Source organism: Tamandua tetradactyla, chromosome 5, assembly GCF_023851605.1.
Source record: "Tamandua tetradactyla isolate mTamTet1 chromosome 5, mTamTet1.pri, whole genome shotgun sequence".
Classification (NCBI taxonomy): domain Eukaryota; kingdom Metazoa; phylum Chordata; class Mammalia; order Pilosa; family Myrmecophagidae; genus Tamandua; species Tamandua tetradactyla.
This window is the reverse complement of record NC_135331.1, coordinates 98,451,025-98,468,308: the sequence shown is the minus strand read 5'-3', so window position 1 is coordinate 98,468,308 and position 17,284 is coordinate 98,451,025. Positions and strand designations below refer to the sequence as shown.

At 51.2% G+C, this 17,284-nt stretch overlaps 2 protein-coding genes across 4 annotated transcripts; one reads left to right on the top strand and one right to left on the bottom strand.

The window, feature by feature from the left end:
- Window positions 1–52: 52 nt before the first annotated feature.
- Window positions 53–1,906, bottom strand: TSPO2 (translocator protein 2). The gene is made up of 4 exons (XM_077161752.1): window positions 1,824–1,906; window positions 1,225–1,417; window positions 680–821; window positions 53–462 (listed from the first exon to the last, which is right to left on the bottom strand). The coding sequence occupies exons 2-4, from the start codon at window positions 1,395–1,397 to the stop codon at window positions 262–264; spliced, it is 516 nt and encodes a 171-aa protein (XP_077017867.1). The 5' UTR covers window positions 1,398–1,417; window positions 1,824–1,906; the 3' UTR covers window positions 53–261.
- On the top strand, window positions 82–16,107 carry UNC5CL (unc-5 family C-terminal like). 3 transcript variants are annotated; one of them, XM_077161726.1, is made up of 9 exons: window positions 82–4,655; window positions 8,236–8,680; window positions 9,200–9,500; window positions 10,236–10,498; window positions 11,181–11,282; window positions 11,530–11,597; window positions 12,467–12,567; window positions 12,722–12,835; window positions 14,387–16,107. In XM_077161726.1, exons 2-9 carry the CDS (start codon window positions 8,296–8,298, stop codon window positions 14,607–14,609), a joined length of 1,557 nt encoding a protein of 518 aa, XP_077017841.1. In that variant the 5' UTR covers window positions 82–4,655; window positions 8,236–8,295; the 3' UTR covers window positions 14,610–16,107. The 3 variants fall into 3 exon arrangements, with proteins under 3 accessions (XP_077017841.1, XP_077017843.1, XP_077017842.1); XM_077161728.1 differs by having other exon boundaries at window positions 82–4,660; XM_077161727.1 differs by lacking the exon at window positions 82–4,655 and having other exon boundaries at window positions 4,808–8,680.
- The last annotated feature ends 1,177 nt before the right edge of the window (window positions 16,108–17,284 follow it).

Sequence of the window (17,284 nt, the reverse complement as noted above, 5' to 3'; positions counted from 1 at the left end):
GTAAAACAAGTCCCCCCCGTCCCCCTATCCCCACCCCACCCCCACTCTCCCATTTCTCTGGATTCTAATGAAAACCGGCATTCACCAGGGTGCCAGGATGACCCAGGATGGCGGCTGCACTGGGGCAAGTTACCTCTAGGGACTCCTCAGTTTCTGGCTGCTTCCCTTTCCTCCTCTCTTCCAGCCCTGGCTCCACAACCCAGCCTGTGGTCTCCTCCACCCCTCCCTGCCATTTGCTGTCCCCTTCTGTGCCCCAGTGCCTCAGTCACCCTTCTCCCAGGTAGGCTGAGGCTGGTGGCCTTGACAAAGGCTCTCCTTCCACAGGTGGTAGGCAATGGATGCTGTGACGGTGAGCCAGGCCAGGTAGGGCAGCAAAAGCAGGGCAGCCAGCTTGTTGATGGGGTGCCAGATGAGTGCCGTGCTCACCACCAGTCCATAGAGCAGCAGCAGGTGCAGTAGGGCCTGAGCAGAGGGCAGAGGCCATTAGGCATGTTGCCCCAGGAACCATCCCCTCTCCCTTTTGGCAGCCCATTGGGGCTCAGTGTCCTCAATGAGAATTCAGAGGTCAGCCCACCTGTGACCAGCCTGCCCCTGATTGTTTTGCTTTTATGTATTTTTGGTGACTGATGGTGTCACCTTCTCCTACTCCACCTCTTCTGCTGAGCATTATGTGCCTTACCAGACCAGCATTGTGAGCTGCAAAAAAGAGGATTAGGACGGTCCAGCTGATGGCGAGCTGTACAGCATAGAGGCCTAGAGGCAGGGCCAGGGGCCGCCCAAAGCCTCCGCCCAGGTCTTTCCACACCAGGTAGGAGGCGTAACTGTGGAGAGATGGTGTCAGAAACACTTAGAGGAAGGGAGTTCCACTGTAAATGGGGGAGGGCCTCTGGGAAGAGGACTGTTGGTTACCATGAGGGAACTTCTGTGGGCTAAAATGGGAGCTGGAGGATCTAGGCCCAAGGGGGAGTTGTTGAGAGGAATTGGACACTGAGGTAGGGGAGAGGATGGGAGACTTGCAGAGGGTGGAGGAAGAGTACTGGAAGGCATCCTTGGCAAGCATGGAGGGTTTTATAGAACTTGAGGTTGTGGTTGTGGGGCTCCCCATATGGGACAGGATGCAGTGCCATCCCTTTGTAGGCCAGTATGCATCAATGGTATGGGTATAGGGGAATTTGTTTCCACCTAGTGGATTCCAGGGCCATGGTCTGAGAAATGGGTGCTCACCCTGTGACAGAGTAGATGGTTGTCCATACAAGCAACAAGATTTTGTGGGGTGGGCACCAGGCCAGCTTCTGTGGACCCTCACACCAATCAGGCATCCGATGGTGGGCAAACAGCCAGACCAGAATGGGCCCCAGGTGGGGAAGGGCCACAAAGATGGCCCCTTGAGGCCACATTCTCTTACAGGAAGCAAAATCTGGGAGGCAAAGAGCATGATATTTGAGCCTTAGCCTTGATTCTTTCCCTGTGTCTCTTGGTTTGTCTTCACCTCTTGCCCCCTCATAGGAGATCTAGTCATCCAGGCCATCACCCTCACCTTGGGCCCAACTTCTGTCCTGCCTCTTCTGAGACCACCCTCAGCAGCCCACACTGCCTTGCCTGTTTTCTGCCTTCCATCGATTTATTTTCTCCAGACTATTCATTTGGCAGTTGGAGGATACTTTCTAGTGTTGATAACTGCTTCTGGGTGAAAGGCTTCCCTTCCCCAATGTGCAACCGACTCCTGGAGGCAGGTCCGGATCTGACAGTCTTTTCTACCTCTCCTAGCATACAGCACTTGACCAGGTACACACAGCAGCCTCTCAACAAGGACAGTGTCTTACCTGAACTCAGCTGAACTGCTGGTAACCAACCTGTTCCTCCTGCATTTGGAAGGACCGAGCTCTGGAGGCAGGAGCTGGAGATTCCTAGGGGTCTCTTCTAGTTAAGAGTGGGTGGCCCTTCTGCTCAGGCCTTATCTCACCACACCAGACTGGCAAACTGAAGGACCCACCCAACTGATCTCCTGCCCCAATTCTAACACCCTGAGTTTCTCTGAAACCTTAGCTCTCTTCTACTCCTGGAGCCTCAGGGCCTGGAAGATGGTTCCCCAATGTCTCTCCACTTCTAGAGGTCAGGCTAGAAACTCAAAAGCGCAGATTTCTTGTGACCTAACTTTTCAAGGAAACAAACTACGCTGGTCTTTGATTTAAAAAGTGGCAATGCTCATTTGCATGTTGCTTTGCATGTCATTTGCCTGTGGGACAATGTACAGTCCCTCCTCCAGCCTAGGCCCCTATCTAATAACATTTTTCTCATTGGCATGTGATAAATCAGCCTCCTGCCCATGAGTGACAGGATTTGAAAGGGGGAAAATCTTTATTTCAGTGTCCTGGAGTGACTGCCTAATCCATCCTTTCCTGAAAAATATCCCTAGCCATGCCTTAGAGATTCCTGGGACAGGGCTGATGCTGCCTGCATGTGCATCTTATTATTTGCTTTCTCTGCTCCCCACTGTCCATTTGCTCATCTTCTGCCTTCCTGTCTCTTTATCTCATTATTTTCTATTTTTCTATCTAGTATTGGAGGTCCCTCCTCCCCTCCCCACCCCATCCCCTTTTCTTCTGTGGTCATCCCACTCAGTGATTCCTTCTTCCCAGTCCTGTACTCCCCTTCCCTCTGGCTGCACAGCTCCCAGACCCGGTGCTTGATGATACGTGTATTAGGCAGAGGAGGGTGGGGGTGAGGAGAAGGGCTGAGTGGGGCTCCCAGCTGGCTTTCCTTTTCCTCTCCCTAGGTGGAGAGGCCCCCTTCAGGTTCCTCTCAGCCGGGGTCACCCTGGCCTGCTAGACCTTTCATGGTGCCTGGCCTTTGGAGGGAACCTCTTGATGGAGGGGTTGAGAGTTCGGCACTGTGAGAAGGTGACCTCCTGAGACAGCTAGCAGGCTCTTGCTGCCTGGTCTGTGTGTCCCTGTGGGCCGGCTTTCTGTCTGTGGTGGGTGTCTCCACTTGAGGGGGGGCGGTCCTCAGATTTCCCCAGTGCCTTTCTGCAACTGGGATTGTCCCTGGGTGAAGCAAGTACCAGCTTTGGAAATGAATTCATGACATACCGACACAGCTCCTGGTTATAGCCTCCTAGTTGGTGTGTGACCTGTCCAGGCTTGGAACTCTAACCTGACAGATTATTCACAACCCCCTAGAACTGTGTGACTCAGAGGTGAACGCAGAGTGTTCTTTGTGACTCAGAGCTTTTGTCCAACCAAGACAAATGCTTTTTCTCTCAGAGCACTAAATACCCCTTTCTAGCTGACCTTTAGGTGGGTGGTCTCATTTCCAGGAGTCGGCTGCTCTCCATCCATTCCTTTGCCACATTAGTGCATTCTGGGGGAACTTGGCTCCCCTGGAAGGTGTTTATCCCATCTTCTCTCCTCCACTCTGGGAAAGAAGTGGGAGCGGGGGTAGTTTGCAGCTAGGGACAAGAGACTGGGGAATCATTAACTGAGACAACGCAGCAGAAGTTACTTATTTCCCATGGGAGAGGATAGCTGGGGCTGAGGCAGTTCACCTTGGTTCCTCAAGTATAGGAGGCCGGCTCACAGGGATCACAGTCCCCATTCATTTAGCACCCATTTTGTGGTCGGTGCTTTACACTTGTTAACTTAATAATGACAATTATTACCCACCCCAGGAGGATATTATTATCTACATTTTACAGACAAGGGAATTGAGGCTCAGAGGGGTTAAGTAACTTTACCCAAGAGTACATAGCCAACTGGGTTCAGGGTTTGCAGCCTGGATCCAGAACATATCCTCTTTCCTCTCATTTGTTGAACAAGTCTTTACTGAACACCTACTATGTCTCAGGCTGGGCCAGGAGTTGAGAATACAGCAGCAAACAGCTGTAAAAAATTCCTCTCCACGGGGAGCTTCCATTCCCATGTACTTTGTCTCCTGGGCACTCTGGCTGGCTAACAGCCCCCAAGTTCAGGTCTCCCCTGCCAATTCTGGGGGCCCTGTGTGAAGAGTGGAAAGAGTACTGGGAAGAGAGAGGATACAGCCCACCGCAGTGCTGCCAGCAACTTGATTTGCGAGTCATTCACCTTCTTGATGCCTCCTCTCTGTGAGGGGAAAGGTGGAACTAGTTACCGGGTAGACTCCCTGGGTCCATTGCACGGGTCTTACCTGGGAGCTTCTTAGAGATGCAGAATCTCAGGTCACCTCGGGCCTATGGAATCGGAACGTGCATTTTAGCAAGATCCCTAGGTGTGTACATTAAGTTCCCCTCCTCCTCTAGCCGTTTTAGTTGCCTCTGGCTGGGGATGGCCACAGACCAGTAGAGGGCACTATAGGGAGGGCTCTCAGGTGCTGCACCTGTACTCAGGCTGTCTCCACCCTCCCCCCCATTCCAGACTGGTAAGTCCACGGACTTCTAGGATCCACAGCTACTCCCCCACCTCAGCTGGACTTTGCTAGCAGACAGGGCCAGGCTCCTCCGCCCATCTTGAGGGCAACTGGGAGGGAGGACTCTGCTGGGAAGCGCCAGGTCACTCCTGCCCAATTCCCCGCCTACCTCCACTTGTCTGCTGGCCTGGTGACTGGGTCTGGCTGGCCTCTCTTTCCCAGAGAAGGAACTGCTGTTCCTGGACAAGCCACCAGCCTGTGGGCGCCCCTAGACGGTAAGGTGAGGACCTGGCTGGCACAGCTGGTAGGGGTGGTGGTAGGGTTTGGGCATTGTGATGGGGTCACCTGGGGTTCAGGGGAGGAGCAGGTAATCTCTGCCTGGCAAGCCAGTGTGGGGACCCTGTGTTGGGGGAGGGGAGTAAAATGAGACTGGGGAAGGGCCGCTGCTGGTGGGTGTGAGGACCAGGTTGATACTATGTGGCATGGAAATTTATATTACGCTAATGAATGAGGTTCGGGACATATATTTGGAATCATCCATCCTGGCATGCCTGCAATAACTGGAGACCTCTCAGGTGTTGGGTAGACACAATGAGAATCAGTGGGTAGGGGAAGAGCAAAGCTTTGCAGCAGGAGCATGGATCTTTGTGCTAGAGGAGGCAACTGCTGAAGGTCAGGTGGCTGCATTCTAAGGGACCCTTACCTTGGGGACCTGCTGCACAGGATGAGCTGGGGTCTGGGACAAGATGAAGTGGAGGAATGGGTAATGAAGAGACCAGGCATGGGTTTGGGAAGCACTGGGACAAGGTGGAGATGGAGTGCTAAGAGCATGGGAGACCCAGGGCTGAGCTGGAGGCGGAGTTAACCTGCTCCAGGCCAGGCTGTTGAACGGGTTCCCTGTGATAGGCCCAGAGGGCCTTGGTGGAATGGTAGCTAATCAGAGCTCCCGGTTGGGAGGCTGGGCAAGGGGACTCGGCTGTGAAACCCAGTGGGATAGAGAGGATTTGGACTCCGGTCTTTGGAGGCCCCAGGAAGGGGTAGTTGCTATAGAAATGGAGCAGGCCCCCTCCTTTCTTCACCTAGCTGGCCCATCCTCTGTCCCTGGTGCCTTGGGGAACAGGGAATGGGAGACATCACTCACTGTGGAACTGAGAATGTGTTCCTTATTTTTATTCTTGTTTCTCTTTCTCCCAACTTCATTTCCTCTAGAGGTGGAAAGGAGGAGAGCTGGGAAAAAATAGGGGAGTGGGGAGAAAGGGGGTATTTCTGGAAGTCCTCATCATCTTGGCTCATCCTTCACTTCTACCTTCCGTTGTGGCCTAAGAGCCCCTTCCCCCCATCCTCATGGTGGGAATAAAACTCAGCTTCCTTCCTTATCTGTGAAATGGAGATTAAAATCACACCTGGCTCATAAAGCTGCTCTGAGAACTCAATTGAGGAAATGTCCTGTCCAGTGCTTTAACACTGTTTGACACAGAGTAAAGCTCTGCAAATGTGAGATATTATTACAATTATAATTGTTATTATTATTAATGTGAAAGAACCAAAAAATGGATGGGACGTAGGGGGAAGTCTGCTGCTCCAACCTTCGTTCCCACTAGATTTGGAGCATTTTCAACTCTCCTGATTCACCTGTATGGCCTGCAAGAGGCCCACCCCAAGCAGGCTGGTTTGCCGTCTGGAGGGTTGGATTTTAAGACGGAAGGAACAATGACAAACCTTCCCTTCCTGTCTACATTTTCAGTGAGGATGCAGGGGAAACAGTTCCTTCTTTAGTATTCGAACCTGAGGATGCTGAGGAATTTCTGCCCCTGTGTGGGAGGAGCTAGGGAGGGTTTGGTCTTCCTGGGGACTGGGGAAGGAGGGAAGAAGATTTAGTGTGCGATTGGGGGTAAGGAAGGAGCTGGAGGCTTGGGGCAAAGCCTCGGCTCCAGGTGGACGGTGCAAGGTGAAGGAAGTGGAGAAGGGTTGATGCAAGAAGTTTTTCCAGTGCAGACCCTGGTGGATCAACCTGAGGGGCCTGGGAAGACATCATGCTCCACAGAGTCTCAACCAAAGATAACCAGTAGGCTCTCACCAATGGTAACAGAGTGAATGAATCCCATGCCCTCGAGAACCAAATATGATGTTCATCTTTGGCAGAACTGAACTCCCCATAGTGCCTGGTACAGAGCTGGTGCTCAGAAAATGTTCAGCTGAGTAGGAAAACCTTATAAGGCAGCAAACAATCAAGCATTACTCAGTCTGAAGGAGACAGATTTGAGAGAGGGGTGAGATTGTCAAGGATGGGATGAGGCAGGGAGGCCCTTGGAGCAGAAGGGAGCCGAGGTGTGCAGGTGAGGCTGGTGGGGAGGGTGGAGAGAGCAGGTGAGGGGCTAAGCAAAAAAACACAGGAGCAAAAGCCAGGGGTTAAAGTTAAGGAGAGGTGAGGAGCCCAGTTTGGACAGATGGTAGGGGTGTTGAAAATTGGTGGGGAAGAAAGAAGGTAGGAGGGGAGAAGGCGATCCTGGAGGGCCTCGGGAAGAGCTGACATTTGTAAGGGGAGGCTGCTTGAAAGCCAAGGTGGCCTCGGCTGGGTAACCAGGTGAGCTGGCGTTTACTGTGCGCTTTTGCCCTGCCTCATGCCAGCTTCACTGTAGGCCTCCACCTTTGTTTTTCTTTCTTTTTTTTATCTTCTACTTTTAACTTTTGTTACTCTTGTGTATCTTGTATCCCTGTGAGTTCCTTCAGACCTTTCTGACACAAGGAGGGTATAAACAAAACATTTGGACAGTGATTTATCATCTATCACTGCTTTTTGCACAATCTCATGCAATTCTCACAATCACTCTGGGAGGTAATATATTTTGTTTTCCCTTTTAAGAGCTTTTAAAAAGAATTGCAAAATTAATACAAAATACATGCTTAGTGTGCAACAGTCAAAGAAAATGGGAAAAAGAGCTGAAGAAGGTTGAAAGTCCTGTTCACTCTTTCTACTGTCTCTGTCTCTCTTCTTTCTAGTAGAAACCAATGTGAATTATTTGTAATCTTCTGGATCTTTGCTGTCCAAAGCAGTAGTTACTTGCCACATGTGGCCACTGGGCACTTTGAAATGTAGTAAGTCCCACTTGTGATGGGCTGTAAATGTAAAATACACATGGATTTAAAAAACTCAGTATGGGAAAATAAGAGTATAAAATAGTTCATGAATAATCTTACATTGATTGCCCATTGAAAGATTGATAATTTGCCTATTTGAGGGTAAAAAAATACATTATTAAAATTAGTTTCTCCTGCTTCTTTTTATGTTTTTGATGTAGTTACTGGAAAAGTTAAAATTACAGCTGTTTCTTGTATTATATTTTTATTTGACAGAGAACTACCCTAGACCTTTCTCTATGTATTACATTTCCATGTACACTTCCCTAAATATGTATATGTACTTGTAGATAATTATGTGTTTTTATATTAATGAGATCATAAAGCATTTATTTCTCTGTGACTTGCTTTATCCACATATTTTTCCATGTCAGCACAAGCAGATTAGATATTTTGATGCATGAGAAAATGGAGAAACATTAAGCAATGGGACACGCTCTCCCAACCACAGTGACCAAGCTGGCATTTGAACTGACAGCCCCTAACTTCAAACCCAAGCTCTTTCTACCTCAGGGGAATTTAATTTGATCTGCTAAGTCATGGGGAGCCATGGTAGGTTCTTGAGCAGGAGAGAAATAGATGAAATCCTGTTAAAGGAACTCAATCTGACTGGAGTGTAAAGGGTGCACTGGAATGAAGACAACTTTTTCCCTCATTGCAGCCAGGTTTGACCCCACAACATTTTAGGCTGGCACTGACTCCTTCTTTCTCCCCCAGGCCCCTGGCATTAGCTGGCACTTGGGTGTAAGGGAGCCAGTGACATCGAAGGACAGGCGAATGCACCCCCATGAGAGTTCCCTCCAACCCTCCCAGTTCTTACTTCTGGTGGGAGTCCCAATGGCAAGTGTCCTCCTTCTGGCCCAGTGCCTTCGATGGCACTGTCCTCGCTGGCTGCAGGGGGCCTGCCGGAAGCCAGATGGTCAAGAGGAGCCAGCCCCTCTGCCGGTCCCTCTACCAGAAAATGAGCCTCCAAGGCAGTGCCCACCCGTCACTGTGTCCGAGATGGCTGCTTTCTACCAGGAACTGCACATGCCTACCCAAGGCCAGACCGTCGTCCGGCAGTTGATGCACAAACTGTTGGTGTTTTCAGCTCGGGAGGTAGATCACCGGGGCGGCTGCCTGATGCTCCAAGATATGGGCATCTCCCTGCTCATCCCGCCAGGTAACGGCTCCTGGTCCCCTTCTAGGTGGGGTCCTCCACCTTCAGAGGTGGCAGTGTACAGTTGTTCAGACTGTGCATTGCACAAGGACACCACATTAAAGAGAGCACCATTATAAGTGTCCTTATGGTTTTGAAAATTGTTTACATTTTTATTAACTCCAAAGATGGACAAATCAGAAGATATTTGTTATGAAAATTTTCTGGCATATGGAAGTGAAGTGGCTTGTTGTAGCAGAATCAGTATTTTATGACAATTCTCTAATAAACAGAAGCAAAGCATCTGAAGAAAGAACACCTTTTGCAGATCACAGAAGGCACTGAATAGGCTAATACTGGGCCTGGAAGGGACGGGGGTGACTTGACTATACCTCAAGTCAGCTCATTTGCTTTGCCAGTTCATCATCTTGCCTCTTTGTGTCCCTGCTGGGCACCCTCTCTCCTAGCTCCCCACCCCACTACCACCAACTTCCTTCCCACCCTGACCTCTGCCAGCCCCATCTCAGCTCTCCCTCTCCCCAGGTGCTGTGGCTGTGGGCCGCCAGGAGCGGGTGTCACTGATCCTGGTCTGGGACCTGTCGGAAGCCCCGTCGCTGTCCAGAGCCCAGGCACTGGTGAGCCCTGTGGTGGCATGCAGCCCCCACGGGGCCTCGTTCCTGAAGCCCTGCACCCTCTCGTTCAAGCACTGCGCCCAGCAGCCCAACCATGCCTGCACCTACAGCAGCAACACTGCCCTGCTCGACGCCAAGAACTGGAGACCCCTGGGGCGGCCTGGAGCCCACACCTCCCGGGACGAGTGTCGCATCCTCCTCTCCCACTTCAGGTAGACCACTGGCCTGTCTTCTTGCTCCTATCCCTTTGGGGTTGCCTTTTCTGTCCCCTTTCTCTGCCTCCTTCTCATCCCTGCATAGAACTGCTATTTTATCTATCTGAGATGGTTTGGAAACCCCTTTGCCCCCATGTCCCTCTCCTGTCCTTCTATCCAAGTGTCTATGGCAGCTTGGTTCCTTCCAATCCTGTCCAGGACTGTGCCTCCCACTTCTGTCTCTCTGCCTGTGTAGAAGGGTTTGACCCTACCCCATCTGTCTAGGACCTGTCCCATCCTCATCCCGGGCTCTAAAATTGTCAGGCTGTCCCCAAACTGTGTAAGGTAGTCTGTTCCCTCCAGATCTCTAAGACTGTCCCATTTCATGTCTAGCCTCCTTCACCTCTCTGTCTCTCCAGTATCTTAGACCTTTCTGCCTCCCATTCTCCTTGCCACTCATTGACGAGCACAGGGCCAGTGTGGGATCCTGCCCCCAAGCGTGGGGACCCTGAGGGCATCTCCCCTCTCTCTCCTGCCCCAGAGTACTGGCTGGTTCCCCGACTGGTGGCTCCCCCACCCCCATGCCTAGTCACCCCCCACCAGCTCCTCCTAGCTTGCTGTCTATCCTCCTTACCTCCTTGGAGTCCTCCCACAGAGGGCCTGAGTGTGGTGGGAGCAAGTGGTGGGTGCGCCTGCACCTTAGGCTCCCCTGGACCACCTCGCACGGGTCCCTGCCACCGTCTTGCTCTGCAGCCTCTACACCTGTGTGCTGGAAGCTCCCGCAGGGTGGGCAGCCCGCAAATGGCTGCAGCTGGCTGTTTTCTGCTCGCCCCTGGTGCCGGGGCAGTCCCACCTGCAGCTCCGCGTCTACTTCCTCAACAACACGCCCTGCGCCCTGCAGTGGGCCATGGCCAATGAGCAGCCGCACGGTGGACGTCTGCGCGGGCCATGCCAGCTCTTCGACTTCACTGGGGCCCGAGGGGACCAGTACCTGAAGCTCAAGTACATCTCTGAGGGTGAGGGAAGCTGGGGACAGGAGAAAGGATGGTAGGGAGTCCCGACAGAGGAAGGGGTGCTGGGCCTCCCTGTGGAGGTGGAAATCCTGGAACCTCAAGGTTCTTTCTGCGACTTGGACAGGAAGCAGCTTTAAGGAGAATGCTTGGCTTCTGTTGCTGCCTCCAGGAGCCCATGTCTTTGCCCACTTTCTCCCACTGCTGCCCACCTGGCATTTGTGGAAGGACAGGGAGATTCCAGGTGGGAGGTAGGGAAGAGAGGTGTTGTCTGCCACAGGAAAGGGGGTGAGGGTGCGGCTTTTATTTTCCCATCTGGATGGAGCTGGTGTTGGGAGCAGGAGTTCCCAGACTTCTGTTTTGGGTCCTCTTTCCTTTATGGCTTGGGCTGCTAGAATTGCTGGTGGTTCCTAGGGAGTTTGTGTGCAAGGCTGCTTCTCTACTGGATGGGATGGGGCAAGCTTTGTGTGCGGAGGGGTTGTGTGGTGGGAGCATGAAGATGGTTCCAAGAGCACCTCCTGCCCAGGATCTGGAGATTCACATCCTCTAGAGACCCTCTTGCCTCTGTTCGCTCCCTGACACTTCCCCACAGCACCCAGTGAGGTGCCTGCTACAGAACAGGCCCTCCCTAAGTATGCGGGGAAAGAACCACTCTCTGAGGCCCTTTCTCCCTCTGCCTGCTCCACAGGTTGGGAGAATGTGGATGATAGCAGCTGCCAGCTGGTTCCGTACCTCCACATCTGGCATGGAAAGTGCCCCTTCCGCTCCTTCTGCTTCCGGAGAAAAGCAGGTAGTGTGGGAGCTCTGCGTGCACCTTACCCTTCTCCTCCCCAGCCTGTACAGGGCAGCCCTGGGGCTCTGCAGCTCCCCCGCGGCCAGGCACACAGACCTTCTCTTAAAGGCGAGCCACCACCCTAGATCTTTGAGAGAGAGAGACAGGGTCCTGCCCCAGTTTCCCCCAGATTTCCAAAGACTTTTTACTGTAGAGCCCCTTTAACTTCTGCTGTCTCGTCTGCCACTTCCTTTCCTCTTTGTAGCCAGTGAGAGTGAGGACTGCTCGTCACTGACCAATGAGATCATTGTCACCATGCACACCTTCCAGGATGTGAGTAGGAGTTCAGGGGCAGCGGCAGGGCCTTGGGGAATCCCGGGTGCAATGGGCGAGGGGCCTGGCGCCTGGTGAGGGTGGTCCCGATCACATAGTTAAGCAGGCAGAGGTCGCATTTTTCACAGAGCTGCCATACCAGCTCTTTGAGGGCTGGGACCATGTGACCTCTAGAGAACCTTCCTCTCTCTTTTTTGCCATTCGATAAATCCAGTGGAAGAAGAAAGAACTAGACCTTCGATTAACTACTTCTCCCAATCCAGACTTACTGGAAACTCAGGGCAAAATGGTTCTTTTTTAGGCTGACTGTACATCTGAGAGGTGATGTGCATCCTCAGTGTTGGGAATGACCAGGAATGGGGTCTTGAGTAGAGGGGATAGGGGTTAAGTTTCTGCCTCTCCCACCAAGGGAAGGTATGGAGAAATCAGGGTTGAACAGTCTTTGGGGAAAAACAAGTGACCATCTTAATGGAGGGTGAGCTGATATCCCTCAGGTCATCACTTGGGCTACTGGGGGAAGGAACCAGGGACAGGAGGAATAGAGGGAAGGGGACAGGACAGGAGGAATAGAGGGAAGGGGACACGTATGTCTTTATTGTGAAACCACCTGAGACATCTCCAGGTGTCTTAGGATGCACTCTGCTGGTCTCCATGTCCCAATTCTCAAAAAGCTCAGTGGACAAGCTTAAGGCTGAAAGGGGATTCTGGGGCTGGGAAAGCAGAGGGCAAAGCGTGCTGGATGGCAGGATGCTTCCTTCCCTGATAAAATGGCTCTGGGTGACAGCTAAAGGAGAGACAAGAGAGAGGGAGGTAGGCTCCCCAGCTTCTTGCTGTTCCCTAGTGTGTTGCCTGCCCTTGTGTTGGTGCAGGGCTTGGAGACCAAGTATATGGAGATCCTCAGGTTCCAGGCATCAGAGGAGGAATCTTGGGCAGTGCCTCCCCCAGTCTCCCAGCCAACGCCATGCAATAGGTAAGGGGGGGCCACCTGGGTTGCTACCTGAGGGGTGCTTGGGATTCCTGCCCTAGTGCTCCACGGAATGGATTTGTGTCTGGGGGAGGAGAGAAGCCAGACTGGGTTCTCAGTGATCCTCCCCTCTGAGCGCACCATTTCCCCCTTGCTTCAGGCTGCCCCCAGAGCTCTTTGAGCAACTGCAGATGTTGTTGGAGCCAAACAGCATCACAGGCAATGACTGGCGCAGACTGGCCTCCCACCTAGGGCTCTGTGGGATGAAAATCCGGTAAGAAAAGAGGTGAAGACTGTGGATGGGTGGGGAGGGTGGGATAGGGCAGGGGGCCCTCAGGACATCTTGGGGACTGAGCCATAAGCAAGGGAGTGACTTGGAAATTAGAGAAGTTATTCCCCACCCTATTTCCCATAAAAGAGCAGCTCTTTCTATTTATCCTAGTATCTTTAGTATCTAGAATGATGCCTGGCTCATAGTAGATTGCTCGATAAATACTTCTATATGAATCAATTAATGTGCGAGCCGTTGGGTACATATTGGGTGTTTAACATGCAGGGCCCTGAGAGGCAGAATAGCAGCTCATACAATAAAGTATGTGAAGCATGTAGCCTAGTGCCTGGCACATGCTAATTGTTAAAAAAATGTAGGTAATAATGGGAGCAATGTGATATCCTAGGTCTGCCTGGGAAAGGTAGACAAGTCTCACAAAGGAATCAGTCGAAGAAATATTCTGAGCTAAACTCCAGTGCCCAGATTATGAGTGCTATGATCAGGGAAGACTTCACCAAGGAGACAGGACTAGAGCTGGACCCTGAAGACAGGGTGGAATTTAAAATCATCCATGTGACAAGCATTGATCAAATACCTATTATGTTGTGGAAACTGCTAGGCACTGGGATTCAAGGTGCATGAGTCATGGTTCTTGTCCCTGGGAGCACACACTCTAGGGAGGAATACAGAGAGATTAAAAAATAAAGGCAAGCATCCCTAGCACCTTATTTTATGTAATATTGTAGAGATGGTTGAAAATGAACAGAGACACAAAATAGCTGAAATAAGAATAATAAAGCTTGGGAGGGGGGATGACAGGAAGTCTGCACTGTGAGCTGGGGAGTCCAGAATGGTCCTTTCTGCTTGGGAGGTAGGAATTAGAAAGGGCTTCAGGGAGGAGGCAGTGAGGAAGGAGAGAGCAGCCATTTGGGGGAGCAGCAGAGGTGGTTGTGAGTGTGGCACGTGTGAGGTGGGAAAGGGGCAGACTAAGGAAGGTTCAGGATGAGAGGGTGGGAGGCACGGTCAGAAAAGGGCAAGGCCAGGTGGCAGGTGAAGTCAGGAGCGTGGGCCTGGTTAGTAGAGGGAAGAGATCCTGGAAGACTCTGGAGCAGGAGAGGGTCAGGGTAAGAGCCATGTGTTAGAACAATTGTTTCCTCAGTAGTGGGCAGGATGATGTGGTCTGTGGGGGAAGGAGGCCAGTAGGGAGGCAGGGTGACACAAGAAGTGTGTGTTCTGGTGGGGGTGGGACATGGGCACAAAGAAGTAAAGAGAATTCAGAGCTGGCGGGGACCTTAGAGGCCATTTCTTCCAATCCCTCATTTTGAGAAGAGGAAACTGAGGGCCAGACAGGAGTGGGCCTCAGCCCCCAAAATTAGCCTCTGAGCTGTGACAGTGTCTGGCTTCAAGGTCCTGGTCCCTCGGGCCTCCTTGCCCCCTTGGAAGGTTGGCAGCCAGGGACAAGAGCCTGGACAGGGGTAGGTCTGGCAGAGAAGCCAGTGGCAGAGCGGTGCCAGAGAAGGGACGGGGTCCCCCCCACCTCCCTCCTCCCGGCAGGTTCCTGTCCTGCCAGCGCAGCCCTGCGGCCGCCATCCTGGAGCTGTTTGAGGAGCAGAACGGCAGCCTGCAGGAGCTGCACTACCTCATGACCGTCATGGAGCGGCTGGACTGCGCCTCTGCCATCCAGAACTACCTGGGCCAGACCCACGGCAGCAGCCCACTCCTCGCACTCAGGGGCGCCCAGGACAACCAGGGCCTGGAGCTGGACGTGAAGCTCTGAGCACCCAGCTGGGGCAGGGTGGAGTGGGCGTCTGTCTGCAGCACTGCAGTAAGGAAAGGCTCCGGCCCTAGGGCGGCCCTCCACCTCTAAGAAGGACACAGCAGCGGTTACAGGCGGTGCGCAACGACCTCAGCAGAACCCTGGACCAGTGCTCAGGGCCCACCCGTGAGGCCCAAGTGCTCCCGGAGGAGTGAGGCCTGCTCTTTCCGGCCAGAAAATTTTCTCCAAATGGCAGATCTCTTTCTGGCCAGCAGGGGGTGCAGGAGCCCAGGAGATGGCCAGCCTCCTGACCGCTGTTTAATAGACGAACTGGATTGTCAGCACGGTGGGTTGACCTTTTGGCACCCTTTAGGGACTTGTCAGTCTGCAAGTATTCATTGCATACTTGGTACATACCCAGCCCTGGGCTGAGCATCCCAAGGGAATACCAGAATATACCTATCATATATATCATATATATATATATGATAGGAGCTGGAGCCTTGGCAAGTACCCATTTCTCTTGGGGAGTTGAGATGTGGGTATGCAATGAACCATATGTGCTTCAAGAGTTGAGACGGGAGGGAGCTGAGTGTGAGTTGGGGCAGTGAGAATGCTTCCTGGAGCATGTTGGAGAGGATTTGGACCCTCAAAGAGTGGTTCAGAGATCTTTAGTTACAGGAAGGGGGCAAGATAGTGATTAGACTTTCAGTAGGTACCGAGAGTAAGCATGGAACACTGGAGGCTTTAAAGAGGCACCAGCCCAATGGGTTTGAAGTGAGGTCAGGGCAGCGTTCAAGGCCAGATGTAGAGATGGTCAGTCATACCTGACTGGCCACTCTTGTCTTCTTGGGTACCTTATCCTCCAAGGCAATGCTCATGCCTTGTCGCCCTCTCTTTCTGCCATTCTCTTTATTATGAAGCATTAAAGCTGAAAATAAATGTCATGATTATCATTCTTGCCTAACTTTTTTTTTTGTCTCTATCTTAAACTAAGAGGGCTCTATGTCTCTCTGGTTTTATCTTTCTGTGGCTGTCTTCTTGGGGTCCCCACCCCTGGATCTCTGTGTCTCTCTGTTGTGTCTTTGTATCTTTTTGTCTCTGCCTGCTTATTGTTCTGGGATGGGTCTCTCTCAACTCAGGCAAATGTCTGTATGCCAAAGTTATGTACCAAAAGCTATTGAAACAGGCCGAGCTACCCTAACAATGGATGGATGGGGTTATTTTCCCATAAACCAAAAATCCAGTTTGGGATCAGGAAATAAAGGATAGGGGTTAAAAAATAAAACACCCCATTCAGTCAACAAATATTTATTCAGTACCTATTCTGCATGGAAAAAGAGATGAATAGGCTGAATCTTGAAAGTGAACAAAGGGGATTTGACTCAATTCTGGCAATGTTGTTGTGTGCAAACAGGTGTTTTAATTTGTTCAAGGGCAGGAAAACAATTCATCTGACAACAAAAACAATTTGCTTCTGTATTTAATTAAAAATATTAAAGCTTTTTCTATGAAAAGAAATATTATATGATAAAATATGAAAATTGTCTTTCTTTGTTACTATTTTGCTCAGATTGGTAAATTTTGATGTGGGTATGAGTGGTTTCATTTGGTAAATTTGTACCTATGAGGACAAGTTGGAGAGAAGCCTTTTGCAGACTACTTCCAGTATGAAAATTTTCTAGGTCCAGCATAGTAAATCGGGAGGGATTTGCTTTCCTTTCTGCTGGAAGCCAGCTTTCAGAGTCTGGCACTCACATCCCTTCCCTCCTCTGTAGACCCACCCAACCTCTCCCGTCCTTCTTATCAGCTCTCCCTACTTCGTCAGAGGCTGCCAGGCCACTCCCGGTTGGTGCCTCGGCCTGTTTGCCCTCTACTTGCTTCAGAATTGCACTGCAAAGAGTGTCTTTCTCCCCTGTAGTCCCACCACTGTTTTCCCAGTTGCTCCCATGTTTCCTCCTTGTTTTCCAAGCTAGTCAAAGGCATCTTTATCTTGTGTTCCCAATAACTCTGGAACAAATAATTTTAAGAGTTCCAGGTCTTCCTGAATTGTGATGGGAAGCCTCAGAGGTTCCTGTGATGGGATAATGTGTACTGGTCTCCGCTGCAATTCCTCAGAAGGGACCGGAAAGGGAAGTTTGGAAATCTTGGGGTAGGGGGTCAGTTGTGTGATTCCCGTGTGTGTGTGTGTGTGTGTGTGTGTGTGTGTGTGTGTGTGTGTGTGTGTGTGTGGTTCCTTTCTCAAATCAATTTAAGATTGGTATGTATTTACTGATACCAACTACAAAGGGGGCATGCACCCTTGGAGATGTGAGTTGCCCTAACTTGGGCATCTGTCTCTTCACCCTTGGCACAAAGCAACCATATTAGAAGCTCTCCAAGGGCCCTCCTTCAATTCTGGTTCAACCGAGGAACATTCACCTGGGAATTTTTACTTTGTATGGCACCTTTACATAGAACAATTGGTGCATTACCTCCAGCCTTTTCTTCTGATATGCGTTACCTGCTTAATTCCTGAGAAACACCAAATTTGTAACTTTTGCCTTTACACAAGTCATAGAAGCCCATGTATGAACTTCTTCCTGCTGGTTTAAATAGAATCTGGGAGGGAAATGAGGTCTATGGGTCATAGGCTCCAGTGCTCAGTGTCAAGAAGTGTCCTCAGTACCTCTCTTGATTGTTAAAGGACATTCACA

Bases quoted from the DNA above. Each gene is read 5' to 3' on its own strand.
- TSPO2 (XM_077161752.1), bottom strand. From the start codon at position 1,397: ATGTGGCCTCAAGGGGCCATCTTTGTGGCCCTTCCCCACCTGGGGCCC. The intron at 822-1,224 runs GTGAGCACCCAT...ATCTCTCCACAG, and splicing joins ACCATCTACTCTGTCACAGG to TTACGCCTCCTACCTGGTGT. The intron at 463-679 runs GTAAGGCACATA...CCCTCTGCTCAG, and splicing joins CAGCTCACAATGCTGGTCTG to GCCCTACTGCACCTGCTGCT.
- UNC5CL (XM_077161726.1), top strand. From the start codon at position 8,296: ATGCACCCCCATGAGAGTTCCCTCCAACCCTCCCAGTTCTTACTTCTG. The intron at 12,568-12,721 runs GTAAGGGGGGGC...CCCTTGCTTCAG, and splicing joins CAGCCAACGCCATGCAATAG to GCTGCCCCCAGAGCTCTTTG. The intron at 12,836-14,386 runs GTAAGAAAAGAG...TCCTCCCGGCAG, and splicing joins CTCTGTGGGATGAAAATCCG to GTTCCTGTCCTGCCAGCGCA.